Source organism: Pomacea canaliculata, linkage group LG2 (genome assembly GCF_003073045.1).
Source record: "Pomacea canaliculata isolate SZHN2017 linkage group LG2, ASM307304v1, whole genome shotgun sequence".
NCBI classification, from domain to species: Eukaryota; Metazoa; Mollusca; class Gastropoda; order Architaenioglossa; family Ampullariidae; genus Pomacea; species Pomacea canaliculata.
The window spans coordinates 22136735-22156800 of NC_037591.1; the positions used below are offsets into that span (position 1 = coordinate 22136735).

Sequence of the window (20066 nt, forward strand, 5' to 3'; positions counted from 1 at the left end):
TCTTAATGGGTGAGACTGCAGTACAAGCATCATACTGCACTAAATTTTTATGGATATCATATGCTATCTGATAATGTATATTATTCATGTATACTTAACACCATTTTTTTAATTTTGAGCACAGAATAAGCTTCCTACTCTTCTTGACTACTATTTTTCTTCCTAGAGCTGATATGCTTCCGAGTTCTAATCCATGGTTTATGTTCCCGAGCTTCATTCTCATGACTTCAATTAGTCACCAGAGAAAAAAAACCCAACATTTCACAAATGGAAGTAAGGAACGAGTTCGCCGTTGTGTTGCTTATGGCAAAGAAAAGAGTTATCTCCTTATATATCGACTCATTTCTCTTTTTTTAACCCTTGCCACTTTCTCATGCCAGTTTCACATTTTAAAAAATTAATGTGCCTTTTATAAATCCTATTCACATAAGGCACATTTTCTAGTTATGCATGGTTTTCTTGGAACAAATAATAATAGTAAAAGTTCGCTTGCATAGCACCTTATCCTTATGACAGAAGGTAGTGTGACAGACATCAAAATAAGCTGAAGGCAAAAACAAAATGACAAAAAACCAAAATCCCTAATGTAAATGATATCATTTTCACCAGATTAAATTTGTCAAGAATCAAACCTATTTTTCTTTCTCTCACACACACAAACATATACACAAAGCCAATGTTTCTCATGAGTTATGGATGAAGAAGGTATCTTCACTATAACTTCCCCCAAGAACATTCTGGTAGTTATTTTAATGAATCCACAATTAAGCTGCAATTTTGTCCAGCAATTTCAGTACATTTTAAATTTTGTTTTAATGTCTTATGCAGCAATTTGAATTAAATTTAATCTCATGTTCAGTCTTAAAATTTGTTGTGCTATCTGTAACCGAGTGTTGCGTGGTGAGGGGAGTAGAACAGTGACCACAACAGTCCAGCACTCAAACCAGAAAGGCAGGAGCCTGTCAGCAGTTACACAACTCTTTTAATGCCAATAGATCTACAGTCACGGCTGCGTCGCTTGTCTCGCACCTTCTCTTCGCAGTTTTCTCCCCTTGTCCTTACGTCTCAGCTCTGCCCTTATATACCTCGCGGGTGTGTCCCTTTTCGCGCTCTTTTGCATCAGCGTTGTTTTCGCGCTCTTTTGCATCAGCATTATTTTCGCGCTCTTTCACAATCGTACCTTTACTTACTGGCATGCATCAGCAGATCTATCTAACAAGCGCTGGACTACCGGCCCTCTACATCCCCGCCGACTCTTTCTCTAACAGCGCCCTCGCTGATGAGCTTTTGCTAGCAATACTAGGGCTGGTATACAAGCTCGCCTAATATGCTTACGACGGTGGGGCAGGTATCTTAAATATTTTAAATCAAGAAACATCTGTTGCTGCTGAGGCACAATGTGCAGCGCTTGTTAGATAGATCTGCTGATGCATGCCAGTAAGTAAAGGTACGATTGTGAAAGAGCGCGAAAATAATGCTGATGCAAAAGAGCGCGAAAAGTACGCTGATGCAAAAGAGCGCGAAAACAACGCTGATGCAAAAGAGCGCGAAAAGGGACACACCCGCGAGGTATATAAGGGCAGAGCTGAGACGTAAGGACAAGGGGAGAAAACTGCGAAGAGAAGGTGCGAGACAAGCGACGCAGCCGTGACTGTAGATCTATTGGCATTAAAAGAGTTGTGTAACTGCTGACAGGCTCCTGCCTTTCTGGTTTGAGTGCTGGACTGTTGTGGTCACTGTTCTACTCCCCTCACCACGCAACACTCGGTTACATATCCAGTTTTGTTTCCTTTTGGGTTTTGTTTTGATCTTACATGTCTTTAACAACTTGGACCTCTTAAAATGCTTATATTTTGCACTGAATAAATATTTGGAATGCAGAAAAATAAAAAGGTGTTTGTTTGATTGAATTTTTGTTGTTGACTCCAACCCTATTTTTTCAAAAATGCAAAACAAAAATTGTCTTTTTACTCATACATGTAAATGCAAGTTATAACTTCTGAAAAGAGAGAGTGTATAGTTTTATGTTAGGGCTGCAAGACTTCGACCTGTTTCCTTGTCTTCATGGTCTGTTAGACAAAAAAAGATTGGGCATCCCTCATATTTTAATTCTTGTCTGCATCCTTTAGGATGCCAAAAGTATAAGTATCCTAATATTTGTCAGCTTTATGTTTATTATGTCATGTCTACCTGTGATGAGTTGCTGGTTGGCCTATATTTCAGTCTTTTGACCTGATATGTAAACCACTTCAGGATCTTTCTTTCCTCCACTTACACACCACTGACAAAGTCTAACAAAATGATTTCCCTATAAAATAAAATATATCAGATATTCCTGCTCGTATCCAGGATGTTTCAATGCCAGGTGATAGCTCACTTTTTCCATAGAAATGGCAAGTCTGCAAACTTGCTGGCTCTAGTCTTGCTGCTTTGGAGGACATTGTCATCTGCATCTGTCCTCAACTGGAAATTTAAGTCACTGAAATATTTAATCCACTGGTTTAGTACATCCACACAATGGCCATTGCTGTCTAGGATGAATTAAATTTTTAGTGTTCAGTAGTTGGTAGGCCTCATGCCTCATGCCATTACTTTCTTTATGATCCAGCACTGGTCCTTGATCCAGCTCTCCTTATAGCTGCCTTCCTGTTACAATTCACATCTGTTTTGCTTGGAAGCTGCTTACCCTTTCTCACTTCAGGGCCCTCCTTTAATTATAGAGCTCTAGGTTATTATTTGTGATCTAAACTAGTTTCATCTACCTTTGCCTCCCTAGCACTTCCCTGCCTGTTGAAAGTAGAATCTCCTTATTATGTCTAGTGAGGGTGTCTTTATCACAATCACAGTGTCTTTAAGGGCAGGAATTGATCTTCAATTTGGGCCTTGAAAATTTATCCAGCATTTGGGTTTTGCACCTTTTTTCAAGTTGAAGTGAATTAGGGGTTTGGTTACGTGGCAATTCTTCTTCAGCTTTAACTTCAGGCTTAATAGGACAAGGTTATGGTATAGCACCTGGATAGAACTCTTATCCACTTTGTCAGTTATGTGTGAAAGTCGATCAGAATGCATAATTGAACAATGATGGCATCGTGAGAACTGGCAGGAATGCTCATAGAAGTCATGCAGCTACTGAAAATGGGTGCAATTGATGACGGCTCTGATCATTTCCCTGCATGCAAAAGAAGATCACGATGAGCTTGTATTTACTTTCCTCCCCAATGTACTGGAGCGTGACCTTTCCTTTGACAGCTGCCACCTCCCTAAAGCCTGGCACTGAGAGCAATGAGAGGGAGAATTATACATTGCCAGTTCTCTGAACCCCCTGTGGGACCCCGGGGTATGCTTGCCTAGCAAGCATTGTAAGAATAGGGTCCCTGCCATCCAGCCAGGCATGTCGTAAGAGGCGACTAAGGTGGACACCTCACCTAGAGGTAAAATAGGTTGTGGTAGGGCTAACAACCCCACCATGTAAAAAAAATCATGTTACAGAAACTAAAACCAGAGAACTCGTCACAGATGGCGAAGGTAATGAAGCACACCAGGAGACTGGACTAATGACGGACGACAGCCAAACCCGAAAGGGAGCTGGCGCCCCGACAGCGGATTTACTGAAGCCGAGGCAAAAGTTGAAGGTGGGGTGCTGGAACGTCCAGACCTTGTACCAGACTGGCAGGATGCTCCAATTAGTCAAGGAGTTTGACAACTACAACTTGGACATCCTGGGAGTCAGTGAGGTCAGATGGACCGGCACGGGAAAGAGGAGACTAGCGTCAGGACATACCATCTTGTTCTCAGGAAGATCAGACGCTCAGCACTCTGAAGGAGTAGCTCTACTCCTCAACAAGAAAACGGAAAAGGCACTGCTGGAATGGAAGCCTTATGGACCCAGGCTTTTGAGAGCAAGATTCCATTCAAAGTACACCAAGCTGACAGTGCTAGCTTGCTATGCACAAACAAATGACTCTGAGGCAGAAGACAGGATGCTTTTTTACGATCAGCTCCAGGCAGCCTCAGAAAGCGTTCCAGCCCACGACATGTTGCTCATCATCGGCGACCTCAATGCCAAGGTGGGAAGTGACAACACCTACAGGGAGCATGTCATGGGCAAACATGGAATCGGAACCATCAATGACAACGGAGAGAGACTGGCAGACTTTTGTGAAGAAAAACAACCTACTGATTGGAGGCACACTCTTCCCACACAAAGACATCCACAAGGCAACATGGACATCACCAGATGGGATCACAAAGAACCAGATAGACCATGTCATCATCAACCGAAAATGGAGGAGCTCACTTCAAGATGTTAGAGCCTACAGAGGAGCAGACATTGCCAGTGACCACACTCTTGTGATAGCCACAGTTTCTCTGAAGCTGCGTCGATCACGAGGAAAACAGGCACGTCAGCAGAGAGTGGACTCCGGCAAACTAAAAAATCCAGCCACCGAAAGGGCCTTTGCTATGGAAGTAAAGAACAGGTTCCAGGCACTAGGAGACCAACAAGAGATGACCTTAGACGACTTCATTCGAGTCTTACAGGAATCAGGAGAGAAAAATACTGGGCTTCCAACGGAAAAAGAAAGAACAGTGGATCAGAGAAGAGACATGGAAGAAGATAGAAGAGAGAAAGTCAGCCAAACAAAGAATCAACAGCACCAGATCTGAACGCCTGAAGGAACAACTCAGACAAAGGTATACAAAACTAAACAAAGAGGTAAAGAGGATGGCAAGAACCGACAAAAGAGACCATATAGAGAAACTGGCAGATGAAGCAGAAAATGCAGCAAGTAAAAATGACCTGAAGACACTGTACAAGATAAACAAAACAGCTAAACAACGGGTTTAAGAACAGTGATGTTCCAGTGAAAGACATGAGCGGTAATGTTATAGAGGGAGAGGCAGGAAAACTACAGCGCTGGAGGGAACATTTTGAGTCGGTTCTGAACAGACCAGATCCCCCTCAGCTTGCAGACATCCAGCCAGCAGCTATAGACCTTGACATCTGCACAGACCCACCAAGCCTGGAAGAAGTGACAGCAGCAGTCAAGACAATGAAGAGCGGCAAAGCACCAGGGGCAGATGGAATAACAGCAGAAATGTTGAAAGCAGATATAAATGTGACAGCTCCCAAGCTGACTGAAATCTTCAGGCAAATTTGGGAATCAGGGCAGGTCCCTGTTGCGTGGAAGACAGGGCTCATCTTCAAGTTACCCAAGAAAGGAGATCTTGGAGACTGCAATAATTGGAGGGGCATAACACTTCTTTCCCTCACCAGCAAGGTCTTCAGCAAGATTGTTTTGTCAAGACTGACGGCAACTCTTGAGAAAGACCTCCGACCACAGCAAGCAGGATTTTCGCCCTGGGCGATCCTGCTCTGAACACATCTTCATTCTGCGACAGATTCTGGAGCAGAGCAACGAATGGAACACACCGCTGTACATCAATTTCATCGACCTGGAGAAGGCTTTTGACAGCATCCACCGCGAGTCCTTATGGAAGATCCTGAGACATTACGGAGTCCCTGCAAAAACTTGTTCAGGGTCATTGCAATGCTGTACAGCGATTTCAAATCCCAGGTTGTCTGTGACACGGAGCTCACAGACCCTTCAACGTCAGTACCGGGGTGAAGCAGGGCTGCATTCTGTCGCCGTTCCTCTTCATCCTGGCCATGGACTGGATCATGAAGACTTCCACCAACAGTGAGAGGAGAGGGATCAGATGGACCATGACTATGACAGCAACAACAGCGCTAGAAGACTTAGACTTTGCTGATGACATTGCCCTGCTGTCACACCGCCACCAAGACATGCAGGAAAAAACAAAGGCCTTCTCAGAAACAGCTGGAAACCTTGGCTTGAAGGTCAGCACAAAAAAAAACGAAAAGGATGAGAGTGAACGCCAGAGTCCAAGACAGCATCAAACTAAATGGAGAAGAGATTGAGGAAGTTGACAGTTTCACCTATCTTGGGTCCAAAATGTCAAACACCGGGGATGCGGAGGTGGAGATTCGAGCCCGACTGGCGAAAGCCAGCCAGGCCTTCGCCTCACTCAGGAGCACATGGAAGGCAAAAAACATCAGCCAGAAGATCAAGCTGAGAATCTTCAAGTCAAATGTGATCAGCACCCTCCTTTATGGATCAGAATCTTGGAAGATGACCAAAACCATCAGTAACAAGCTTGACGTCTTCCAAAACAGATGCCTCAGGCGCATACTTAACATCTTTTGGCCAAACACCATCACCAACGAAGAACTCCACCGAAGAACTGAAACCGAGTCCATCACCACGCAGGTTCAACGAAGGCGTTGGCGATGGATTGGACATGTGCTCCGCCAGCAGACAGCAGACCTTTCCAGAGTCGCCCTACGATGGACTCCAGACGGCCGAAGAAACGAGGCCGCCAAAGGAAACTTGGAGAAGAACAGTGGAAAGGGAGATGAAGGGAAAGGGCTGGACATGGGGTCACCTAGAGCGGGTTTCAGCCGATCGACATCGGTGGCGGACTCTGGTTGAGGCCTTATGTGCAACCTGATGCACGAAGAGGAATAGATAGATAGTTCTCTGAACCTGGTCCCACCAAGAACGCATAATTTTCAGTTCGACAGCAATTCGTTTCCATAAATCTTACAAGTGATCTAAGTTTAAAAAAAATAAAATAAAATTACGAGGTTAGTTGGAGAGACCCAAGGAATAGTTTCCCGGCCAGAATTCGTAAGGTTATGGCATCCACCGGCGGTTACAATAATTAAAAAAAAAAAAACTAGCTATCTTAACCTATCTATCTTCTCATTTAAGAATTAGCTATCCGTCTTCCGTTGTTTTCTATCAAGTATATCGCATTTAAATCGATACAAAGATACTTTTACCATCACATTTGAGAATGATGAAACGGACCATAGGCATCTGTATCTGTGACCTGATTAGCATATTGACGTAAACATAATGGCTGACGCCGGTGGCACGAGACTTCACTGACCTAACGGGATACGCTCACGTAAGAGTTGTTGCAAGTTTGCTTGGAGTGCTGAGTACAGACGTTCAAAAAGATGGTGTTTGAATCGTTGGTTGTTGATCTTATCAATCGCTTTCTTGGTGATTTTGTGGAAAATTTGGATACATCCCAACTGAAAATTGGAATATGGGGAGGTAAGTGAACTGCTTTTAGGACCATGCCAGAGGCATTACTTAAGGACTGTAAAACTGTTATCAATAACTATTTAAAACAATTTGTGCGAAATGAAGTGCGAAATTAAAGTTCCCATTTATTTTATTGCCTTGATTTAAATTCCGGTTAATGTTTACTCTTCATAAAGAGATTGCAGATAGATAAGAGTGGTTTGAGACACAGCATCTTGCTGTACTCAGAATGCGTGGGCATGAGAAAATATTTTGCAGGGAAGCTACCTCATTACAAAATTTGTTTATACTTCTGGTGGAGGTAATAAAAAATAAGTGAACACCTAATGTGCATTTTGTTGTGGGAAATAGTGTAACCTTTCGCCTTCTTGCAGTATCATTGCAAACATACGAGTTATCTCTCTTGATTATTGATTGTCACCAAATTAGCTGATATATAACGTAAGTATCAGATCAGTTGTCTGTGAAGATTTTTTTTCTGTCTTTATATTTAAGTTCTGAGATGGAACTAGAATAAGAACAAAGTCCTTGGTGTGGTCATTGACATTAAGCAGCAAGTTTGCTTGTTCAAAGACACGTTTCTTTATTCAGTCGAGTGGAGAGCTTATGAGGGATAACTGGCTCTCGCCAGTCAAGCGCCAAACGCTGAGGTCTTGAGTCATCCCTCCCTTGGTAATAGTACTAGACGTTTGCTTTCAATGCACAACCCGTGAGTTGCTTGGGCCGGAGAGGGATGGGCACCACTGGCCCAGTACATTGTCCAAATATACTCATGAAAGTGTCAAAAGTTAATGAATTGCATGCTGGCTCAGAGGTCGCCCAGTAGAAAAAGCTCCACGCCCCTCACCGCTGGTGCCTTCCACAAGGTGGTGTTATATTAGAAGGTGAAGAGGAGCACACTGGACGTCAAGAGAGACCCAACCAGCAGAGGACCGAAGTTTGGAGAACCCTGTCTGTGAGGAATCATGGCCAGTAACCCAGTTGGAAGGTAAGAACTTTGAATTTGTGCAAACGTATCAACGTTGGTACATGGAATGTACAAACTCTCCACAAGTGTGGCAAAGTGCACAAGTTCTGTCTGGAGTTGGAGAGATACAACTGGGATGTGGTGGGGCTGGCAGAGATGCGCTGGACGTGAGTGGGAGAAACAGTGACACCCAAAGGCCATAGGCTATTCTATTCAGGAAACAAAGGAAGACGCCCAAAGGCCATAGGCTATTCTATTCACGAAGCGAAGGAAGATGTGACTGGTGTGTGGGTTTCCTGATGAATGAATGAATAGCAAGGGCGATAAAAAACTGGACACTGATTTCTGACCACCTCACGACCTCCCGTATAGCCGCCTAGCCAATAAACTTAAAGGTAGTGCAGGTTCATGCACCAGCCACCGAAAGCAGGGACAACAAGGTGGAAGTGTTCTATGAACAGCTGACGAACACAGTTCGGGGCATCTCCAAGACCAACCTAGTCACCATCGTCAGTGACTTAAATGCAAAAGTCGGCCCAGATGCTTTTGAGCAATGGTCCGACACTGTAGGGCACTTTGGTCTAGGAACGACCAATGCTTGAGCTACCAGACTGTTGGAGGCGGCCAACAACCTGGGTTTTGTCCTCGTGAATACCTTATTTCTGCATAAGGTGTCTCTCTTGGCGACATGGGTCTTGCCCAATAGGGAGATCCAGAACCAAATCGATTTTGTACTCGTACCTCGCTCCTTCAGATCAAGCATTCTCGAGCCTGGAACACAAGCGTTTCCCGGTAAGCTTGTGCTCCTAGCACCCCGCTTGAGGCTTTCAATGAAGCAAGCAAGGATGGAGATCGCCAGACCCAGGTGAAATCTCGACTTTCTAAACCATTCTGGGATCGCGGCTGCCTTTTGGGTTGAAGTAGGTGGCAGGTTCTCTGCCTTGAATTTACTTCACACCGACTGCAATGTGGAAACCCCTCTTGGGTCATGTCAAAGAGGTACTCATGGCCTCCACAGAGAAAGTTCTTAGGAGGAAGAAGTCATCTAAAGTCCCATGGATCACAAAGAAAGTTGTCAATCTCTGTGAACTCCGCTGGAAGCTGAGGCTTCAAAGGCTAACAAGGCCTACAGGAAGGTCCACAAAACTATGATAGCCTGTCATGGTACATGTTCTTTAGTGTCTCTGGCTTGTTTGAGTAAGCTGTTTGCAGCCAAAACAGATATGTGTAGTGGGGAATGCAATCATATTTTTTTTGTATTCACCTCACAGATCTCTGTATCAGGATCATGTTTCCTGTATCAATGTGCAGCGTGGTTAGTGGATTAATGATACAGAGCTTTGTGGGGTTTTTAATCAATTTTAGTTAACCCATTTCATGGTGTAATTTTTTTTTGGGGGGAGGGAGGTAGTTTAAAACTGAAAAGAATAGTGGAATCACATTTTTTCTAATAATCAGATAAAGCCTCGTGCAAGATACTACTTCCCCAAATGTGTATAAATACATCCCTTCCAATTTTTAAGATATATCTACAAACATAACCATCAACAACACTGATGCCTGGAGACGTAGATTTATGTCATGAAGACGTTAGCCTAAGGGAGATCTGAGACTCACCATATGCTAATTATGTGCATATGTGCATAAGCGTGATTTCATAATTTTGACCTTTTTTATGCACACTAATGTTTGTAGGCATGTATTTCAAGAATGGATAGGAGGTATTCACCCAGGGTTTGGAAAATAGTATCTTGTACAGAGCTTTACCCAGTCATTAAAAAAATAAATTTGCACTCCATTAGACCTGTAAAGTCACATGCCAGTAGAGGTCTCAGTCATGCTTGCTTAGTGCAAATACATTGTTGACAGTAAAACTCAATTGTAGAGAGTATTCTGACACTTATAATTAAGTCTGTGAAAACAGAATGGAACAATGTATGCAAACTAGTGCCATCTTGATCAAGAAAGAAAGGGAAATCAATAAATCAACAAAAAACTCTTAAAATATTTTTAAAGAGTGGCTTTTCTTGAGTGTAAAATGCTTTTCTCATACCATCAATGGAAGCAGACAAAATTCATATGTGTTATTGAATAAGTGTTCTAAGATTATTTCAAAATGATCTAAGTAGACACGCTTTTAATTTGAACCAGATATATAGTATTATAAATAAAAGCTGATTGGTATTGCAGCTAGCTGAAAGACAAGTATGCAACAAAGATAACAGTGTTGTCAAAATGCAGAGTTATACAGTATAAAGAAATTCACTAAGTAAAATTAGGTACTAACATGTGATCTTTGTGTATGTTTGTGTGAATGTATGTATAGGAAGGAAGGAAGGGCTAGTGCGGCATATCCTTTACTGTTTTTAAAGATCATGTTCATGCATAATGAAAACTGGTCTCTAAAATCTTTGTACATAATCCATTCTTCCAGTTAAGAAAAGGCCCTAACAGTTAAAGAGTAATTTTTTCATTTCTACAGCACTTGCAAGTAAGAAGCCCAATTTTAATTAAAGTTTCCTGCAATAAAATTTCTTTAGCTATAAGACATTGTAATGATTAGAAAATACTTGACACATCTGCACGTGACTGTGTGTTTTCCCAATATAGGAGGCGATACAGCCATCATTAGCAGACTAGATGTGTTGTAACGGTCTCATGATTGCCTACATCACTGTTAAAATTTAACTCATGGCACATTCTCCATAGTTTTTTTTTCTTTCAGCATTTTTGGTGTTCTTTTTGCGAAAGAGGAAAAAGTTTTGATAAATCATTCTCAGATCTATGTTAGTGGCTTAGTTAAAAAGAAATGAAAGACATCAAGATTTACTAAGGACCTGCAGTTATCATTACTATCATGTAGACATGCAAACTAAGAGACAAAGAATATGCAAATGCACGTGATCACACACACATACACACTCTCTTTTTCTTTCTTTCATGTATATATATATCATAGCAATGTGATATTTGCACATAAAAGCAATACTCTTTATTTAAATATCTTAGCTATGTTTACCAACATTTGCGTTATACTGTGCATTGTGCTGCAAAGTAGTGAGTCATTTTCTGCTTCTTTCCTGTCTAGCACCATATGTTACACGATCACACTAATGATAGCAACTGTTGGCTGTATACATATTAATTATTGAATAAAGATATTTGAAAACCATGGCATACACCCATGCATGACACATGTCAATCCATTGCATGCATATGTACTTCGCACACAAGTCCACAGAGATGACTGTTTGGAGATTGATTTAAGAATAATTAAAATAAATGAAAGTAAATACATGAGTGAAGTAAAGGGACCATAGAATTATGTCAGCATCAACATGACCTAACTTGTATATCACATTTTATACTATTAGTAGTGTCAAATGTCAGACTGGTACTGCACTGAATAATTAAGAAGTAATTGAGATTAAGTATGTCTATGTGAGGGAAAGAAGAAAAAAACTTACAGAGAGTGTGTGTATGTGCATATGTATGTGCACATCTGTACATACCAGAAAAGGTAGCAGCATTATCAGTCATCTTTTGGTATAATATTATTTTTCTGTTGAAAGGGATTGTAAAGGCAAAGTTAGAATCTTGTAAAGAGTAGGATCAGTTTGAATCTCATCTACTTCCGTTCATGTGGAAAAAGTATGTTCTGTAAGAGAAATTACTCGGGACTCTTTTGTCTCTTTTGTCCTCCAATGACCTCAACTCAATCTCTGTGTGAACTGATGCAGTGATATGGTTGGACATTGCTTATAGCTATCTTGATTGTTATCACCAATATATATATATCACTAATTCAACTAACGACACACCACCAATCACTGGCATTCAAATCCTAACAATGACCAACACTTCCTCTCCCTCACTTATGTTGCACAGCATACCACAGCCTTATCACCACTGTCACAGCCTTTAGTATTCATTTAATTAACAGTGTGTGTGTATACATGTGCAGGCATGTGATTGGGTATAAACACATATGTGTGCTTTCCAGAACATGTGACATTAAAGTCATCCTATGATAGAAAAAAATATTTATTTAACAATAAATATATTTTAAAGCTATTGTGTAGTTAATATATAGAGTTTATTAGAAACAAATGTTTTTAATATTTGTTTTGTATCCGGAAAAACATTTTAAGCATGTAAATAAAGTGTTTGAATGTTGATATAAATGATGAATGCCTGTGTGCCTTTTTGTCTTTTGGAATGCATCTTTAACCATGGTAAGAAGACTAAACTATGATCATGTAAGAACCGAACCTACAATACTTGCTGAATTCAGAAGAGAAAGAATGAAAATTAGTGGTAGTTATTAGTTACATCACAATATTTATTGTAGCTTTATTGAAACTGATGCTTGAAATTGAACTTGTTCTTTATTTTACAGGCAGTGTGGTTCTTGACAATCTTAACATAAAAGAGAGTGCATTGGTAAGAAGATTTAGCACATGTTATAGATGTTGTTTTTTTTTTTATAGAATGTTTACCATGTTTTGAAATTCGTATGAGTGTTAACAAATTCCTTGCATCTTTAATGTGACTTTAAACAAAGATTTGAGATAGAAGAAATTAGTCAATATCCTACCAAAATACAGTAAATGGGAACAAGGAAAGTAAGATTTTATTTTAATTTATTTTAATAAGTGTTACATGATATGTTGTTGTAATCATATAATACTGAAACCAAGATAAGACAGACTCACTTAAAGGTAATCTTGCTCACAACACACAATTTTCACAACATACAAAAAATTAGTTTGTCTTATGCATCTGCTGATATTTGTACTGTGTTAACATGACATTAAAAAAGTGACATTACTTATCAAAGCTATAAAATGCTTTTCATAAATTGTATAAGTTTTGTTAGTGCATGCTTTCTGTGGAGCAGAAGAGCTTATTTAATTCAACTGCATTAAAGTTCTGAACTTAAAATGTGTTACACAGTCCTTTTGAGATAATGTTGTCTTCATAGGAGAAAAAGGCTTTTAAACATTCTGTAATTCCAACTTACAGTCTTCTCATACAATTTAGACAACCATTTTTGTATATGCATGTCAAAAAAACATCTTCTAACCTTATATTTAAATCATTTGGGGGAAGATTTTCAGATTCTTTTGTTGCTCCCAAACCACTGACAGCCCTAAACTATTCAGTAACTCTTTAATTGCAGTAACATATGAATGGATTCTATCATTCACATGCAATTTGTAGGTTATCTGTTTAGCAGTACTACAAAACTTATGTACATTAAAAGGATTTCACTGTTTACCAAAAACATTGCCTCCTAATTTTTGCAATAACATCTAGTTGAAATCTCGACTTACCAAGTATCATTAAATTTTGTGTGTGTGCATCCTAAATGGGTGTGTTTTGCTCTTAATCTAAAAATCATACTTAAAATAATGCAATTATAATTTTTAAGCCAGATCACAAGAACCAAAGCTCCACACTTCACAATCATACAACAATATAATTTAGTTTATTCTTTGCCTCGCTTTCTGCTGTTCTTTTACAAGTTTGCTTTGGTCTCCCAACTCTCCTCTTACCCTGAGGATTCCAGTCAAGTGCCTGCTTGCCAATGGTGTCAGCTGGTTTGTGCAGGGTGTGTCCTATCCAGCCCCATTTGTGCTTTTTGATGTCTTGTTCTTGTGGCATTCTGGCTGGTTCTTTTCCACAGGCTGCTGTTGGAATCTTTTTAGGCCATCATATTCCCAGAATATGGCATAGGTATCGGTTGGTAAAGGTCTGGAGATTGTTGTTGATGGTGTTTTGTCACTCTCCAGGTTTCAGAACCATACTGCCTTCAACACTAGTGTTGAAGATGCAGGTCTTACTGCTGAAGGATAATGCTTAGGCGTTCCAGATGGGGCATAAGCTGTTGAAAGCATGCCTAGTCTTGTTGATGCGGCTTTTGGTGTCATCATCCATTCCACCGTCCTTGTTGGTTATGCTCACCAGATACGGGAATCAGTCTGTTTCCAGGATGTTCTCTCCTTGAAGTTAAATTGGGATTTCCTCATTGTTGTTGATCCTCATCACTTCGGTTTTCTTTTTGTTGACCTTTAAACCAGTCTTCTCCGCTTCCTCTGCTAGCTTATTCAGTTTGGCTTGTGCATTTAGCTGCTGATGAGATAGGAGACTAATGTCATCTGCAAAGTCCAGGTCCTCTAGCTGTTTGGTGAAGGTCAACTGCATATCAATGTTATTGTCTTGCCACATGGCACAATATACTGAAAAAACATTGAGTGCTTCCTGTACATATTATTTCAGATTCAGACTATCAGTGTTATCAGCATACAAAAGTAGGAACATCCGGTGTTCTTTAGCCATTTTGACAGAAGTAGTGTCACTTGCAGACCATCAATATTTCTTAAGAAAATAAGACTTTAAATCATTTTTATAAAAAGCAAAGGTGATAGATATTCCTCTTGCTGTGTTCCATATGAATCTGTAAAATAGCCTAAAAATTGCATACCCTAACATAAGATTTTACGCATACATTTTCACATTCTTAATAAAATATCTATCATCATCTACTCCAGTGATGCCCAACCTTTTTCAGCCTGCGGGCCATATCCATTTCGGACAGCCGTGTCGCGGGCCATATCCATTTCGGACAGCCGTGTCGCGGGCCACTTCACTGCAAAAATACAAAAAGGAAAAAAAAATAGAGCAGATACCATTTTTTATTAGAAACAAGTTGTATTTATCATTAATTATATAGTAATTAGTGGGATATTTGAAGTTGTTTTCCCGAAACCAACTTCTGAATGTCCGGCCTCATCGTAGAGACACCAAGTCGGAGCACTGAATCGAAATGTTCGTCCATCGCAAAAAAAAAAGATTGGGAAACGCCCCTACGTGGGGATAAATACTTCTTCTTCCTTTTTTTTCGTTTTTTTAAGGTCTTCTTTTATTACTAACATGCCGATTTCCTGCACTGTGGGCAGAAGTTTTGCGGGCCGGATATGGCCCGCGGGCCGTAGGTTGTGCATCCCTGATCTACTCTAAGCAATTTTATCTTTTCATTTTATCGTATGCCATTTGTAGTCAATAAATGCACAATAAAGATGCTGTTTATGAAATTTATTATACTGTGTAGCATAAAGGATCAAATGTTGAGCACTCAGCCCTAATCAAACTTATAATGATCTGAAAATAATGCTAACCTTGTTTACACTTGCATGTTATCATATTTATTACTGTATATGTGAGAATAGAACTTAAAAAAATGACATTCTGACAAAACTATATTAGGAGAGACAAGTTAGTCTAGTCTGCCAGTCATATTATTCTTTGAAGTGGATTATTTTAGTGACTTTTAATTTTATTGTTTATATTTAATTACAAAATAAGATAAAATGTATTTTTAAATTTTCTTAAATTGCAGGATGAACTTGACCTACCTGTGAAAGTCAAAGCGGGACACATAAGTAAATCATTTTTGTTTAGATACATTTGTGTTAAGGTAGTGACCATGAAAATACTACCTGTGATTGAATATACAATACAATACAATACATCTTTATTGTCTATGTCTGGTCGTAACAGAGATAGAAATTTTCCTTTGTTGCTGGGAGCTTCCACAATCAACTGAGAAAAAGATATATAATAAACTGAAGAGATTACTATTACACTCATACACTCACGCAGTTATACTCATGCTTAACCCCCTCACTCATTACACTTATCAGATACACTTTCTCTTCCTCTCTTACACACACATATTCAGACTAGGTACATTTGTTAGACCTGTTCAAGAGTGCTATTGCGGTTGGTAAGAATGACTTGGCATTATATACAGACTGTATACATACACTGTTATTTTGAAAGAAATGAATGCCGTTTAAATGGCAGAATAAAAGATTATAAATAAAAAGTAAATTTGTAATTAAATAACCAAGCACAGATGCTACTGCACAAGTAATTTATCTAAGTGGAGCATATCTCTGCTGTCAGCTGAAGAATAACCCATTCTTGTCTGCTTATTGTATGGAAGTTATTAAATCTGGTGGGTAATTTGTAGCATTACTGCACAAGCAATTTATCTAAGTGGAGCCTGTCATTGATGAAGAAACAAATTTAACCCATTCCTATGTATTTCTATGGATTGTATTGGGTAACTTTGTTGCAGAAAAGGAGAAAATATGGAATTGGGTTTTCAGGAGTTTTTATTTAACCCATGTCAGTAAATGTAATTCTGTTCATCAAATGTAGATTTGAGAATTACTTCCCCCACATACCTTAGTGCCACAGTTTTATTGAAATGTCATTTGCAGCTGTAGGTGCTTGTGATAATACTTATGTGATCATTTCGGTATAAAACACCATTTATTCAGATCCAAAAGTATTATATAAAAGCACACATACTACTGTGCAAATGCACAGATGCAGTTACAACATGGATGCAAAGATCAGTCATAATCTAGTGTTATCACAACAGATATTTGGGTTTGTTACTTTTCTATAATCTTTTTGCAAACTGAAAGAAATTCATGGAGAATAAAACTTGATCACTTAAAATTATTTTATGTTCTGTAAGGCAAGCTTGTCTTGAAGATCCCCTGGACAAATCTGTACACTGAGCCAGTATTGCTGAAATTGAATGGGATTTATGCACTTGCTGTACAAATATTGGTAGGTAAACTGCTTTATTTATATATTTTTATGTTTATTAAAACAGTCTATCAAAAGTCAGGAAGCATTTCATGTATAGGAAACACGTGACAACCATAACAAAAATGGTATACCTGTAAGGTAGCACTATCCAAAACAAAAAAAAATGATGACATGCCCTCTATTGTCTGCTCCACACCCAACTCTAATATAACTGGTGCTAAAAACACTAAAATATCCCTATCACCTGGTTCATTAAAGGCACTTTGTTAACAGCACACAAACTTCATTCTGGAACAGTGTTGTAATTTAAAAGCGAAAACAAAAGAGAGACAAATGAGGGAGGGAAAGAGCTTGTCACAGGTTAGTAAGCACAACCAGCTTTATTATTTCTCCTTTCACTACATACTACAAGTAAGCACAGGTTGTTTAGTCCAGAGTCCTGCATGCTAATGTGACTTTGATTGCCTTTCCTTTTCGTTTGTCCTCATTTGTGGATTTCATTGGCTATAACAATTCTTATTCATGGGTGTGTTGACAGGAGTCAAGTATGATGCAAAGAAAGAGGAGAAGATACTACGATATTAAACAGAAGAAGCTTGCCCAGATTGAAGAAGCCAAAAGCTGGAAGCAGAGAGACAGTAGGATTGAAATATTCTGGCAACATACACATGAAACAATCAAAAACGAATTAGTTTCTCAATTGTAAAAAGGAAAGCATGCTTCAGGCTACTTTTCATCAGTCTCATTATGAATGTGTTGACTCTGATACAGCTCTTCCATTAGGTCACTGCTAACAGCTTGTCACCTAAATGTTAAAACAGCTGTACTGAATCATAGTCTGGTTGTGTAATATGTGCATTGTGTTGACCGTGCAGGGCAACCAAAAGAAGTCAAGAAAGACACTTTTGCTGAGAAATTAACTACACAGATCGTCAAAAACTTACAGGTTAAGGTCACAATATCCATGTTCGTTATGAGGACTGCACACCAATCTGCACGACCTTTTTGCCTTTGGCATCACATTGCAGGAGCTGCTTTTTCAGGTGATATATTATCTTCCTGGAGTTTCTGTTACTATTGTATTAAGCCCAATGTGTTAAAGTCATAGTTGTTGATATGGTTGTAAAAGTGAGGGTTACACCTGGATAGATAAGTTCTACCCTACTGCAAAAAAAAGTAGTTCTTGACCTGGGAGAGAGAGGTGAAGGTACTTGTTGGGCCAGTGGTAGCAATTGAGCAATTTAGACTACTAGGTTAACCCAGCACTGTGTGCTTCTGAAGTTCATACCTATAATTTAGATATTTCACTCCAAATATCCAGTTCCTTAAGTTCTTATGTAGACTCTGACTGCAATGATGAAATACACTTTTGATTTGTGTGGACATCACTGAATGATCTAAAGCTAAAATAGAAAGGCTTACCACATTGTACTTTGCAAAATGTGCAGATTCATTTACTACTAGACTAAAATGACAACAAGAAATATCAGTTGATGTATATAATTATGTCTAATGCATTAAAAGTTGAGTCTATATAATTCATATGTGCAAACAAGAGTATATTCCATTTTCATTTTATGAAATTGTCTGGTATGCTAGGTTTAATGTGTGACCAGTTATATTGCTTACACTACAATACATATTCATGATGGAATGGTGTGGCTGCTTGCTATAGGAGGCTCATAAATGTCAGTTGTAAGTGTCAATGGCCTAACAATAAAGAATTGCATGGCGTTCATTTACACATAGGGAAAGTGCTTTGAAACTTGCAATAAGTATTGATTGTTATAATAAATAGTAGGATTATCTTAATTCTCATGCATACACTGCATGATAATGTTGAAATATTAGCCTTTGTGCATTTTAATACTGTCATGATAGCTTTTTTCTCCAGAACACAGATGAAGAGCGCTGGAACCCATGCATTATTAAAGAAGCAGTCACACGGTCTAGATTTATAAGGTAACTATAAAATTGTAATCAACGATGTGAAATGTGTGGGCATGTACAACACTGATATAAACCTAATAATACACTTTTTACAGATAAGGGTACTTTGTAGCATTCTATGTATTTATTCAGTTTTTTAAATAAAATCAGTTCAGCACGTCATTGTGTTGCAACAGTTTTACCAACATCATCTCATTTCCAGAGAGACTTTCTTGTAAGCATGTACATTCCTGTCCACTCCAAAATATCTATTTTACTTTGGTATGCTCTCATAAATGCTTTAAGGTTTATTGTGGTACTTTTGCGTTGGTCAACTAGACTCCCTTTCCTCTATTGGAATTGCTTCCCCAATCTTGCTGAATCAAGAAGGAGAGTTCCTGTATATTGGGTCAGTTGGGGCCTTAAACAGTTTTAATGTCAGTTTAGGTACTATATTCTTTCTCATTTTTGATTTGTGGAGCTGTGATGATATTTCTAATAGATATTAAAGGTACTTAGAAAGAATATAACTGCTCTCGCGTGCTACTTAATCCTTTTGTCAGTGGACAGGAACATTAATTATTATTTCTGCCACACAACAGCATCAAGACAGGTGGTCTTTAGAGATTTAGCCAGCAATTACCCAGAGAAGAAGGAATGTTGACAGTGATACAAAATGTAAAGCCACATAACTGTTAGGATGGTGATATATTGTAGTAACGATTGTATAGTTATTTAATTAGTGATCACAGGATGCATACTTGCAGCTGTACGGTCAGTCTCCTTTATTTTATTTTTTAATTTTCTTTATGGTTGAAAACTCCAAATCATCTCTAGTCGGTTCTTGTCATGGTGAATTTTATAAAGTTATTGGACTGGTAACTTAAAATTTAGACAATTTTTTCTTTTAAAGCAAGATCCCTCCTGCTTAGTATGGAAGCAAACTATTTCTAATTTAAAAAAGGATGCAAAAGCTATTTTGTAAGTTATACTTTACTGCAACAATTTTCAGGATCCTGCGAAGCTCAACATTCTGGTCATGGGAGCAAACCTGAATACCAATCGGTAAGATTTACCTGCATTTTCTTTTCTTGTTTGTCGTAGTTTGTTGTAATCTAGAATTCTACTGTCAGGTTCCGAGAGCTGATTGCATACATTGTAGAGAAAGACCATCTTTGATCAATCGTTCACCCAGTGGAGTGTGTGCCAACTGCCAACCATATATATAGTTGTTTTAAATAGCACCATATCCCAGCTTATAAGCAAGCTTATGAGACTTAATAACATAATAATAATAATTATAATAAAGTATAAATAATAATCATATAGGGAGAAATTGAAGAAGCTAACACGACAACAGGAAAATGAAAGAGGATGAGCATGGAATGGGGAAAAGTGTAGTT

General features: G+C 39.0%; 1 protein-coding gene across 1 annotated transcript; it reads left to right on the plus strand.

Annotated features, from left to right (window-relative positions):
- The first annotated feature begins 6911 nt into the window (after positions 1-6911).
- LOC112555248 (vacuolar protein sorting-associated protein 13A-like) lies at positions 6912-19732 on the plus strand. The gene is made up of 7 exons (XM_025223561.1): positions 6912-7145; positions 12503-12546; positions 15506-15548; positions 16658-16752; positions 17273-17372; positions 17610-17680; positions 19676-19732. Exons 1-7 carry the CDS (start codon positions 7046-7048, stop codon positions 19730-19732), a joined length of 510 nt encoding a protein of 169 aa, XP_025079346.1. The 5' UTR covers positions 6912-7045.
- The last annotated feature ends 334 nt before the right edge of the window (positions 19733-20066 follow it).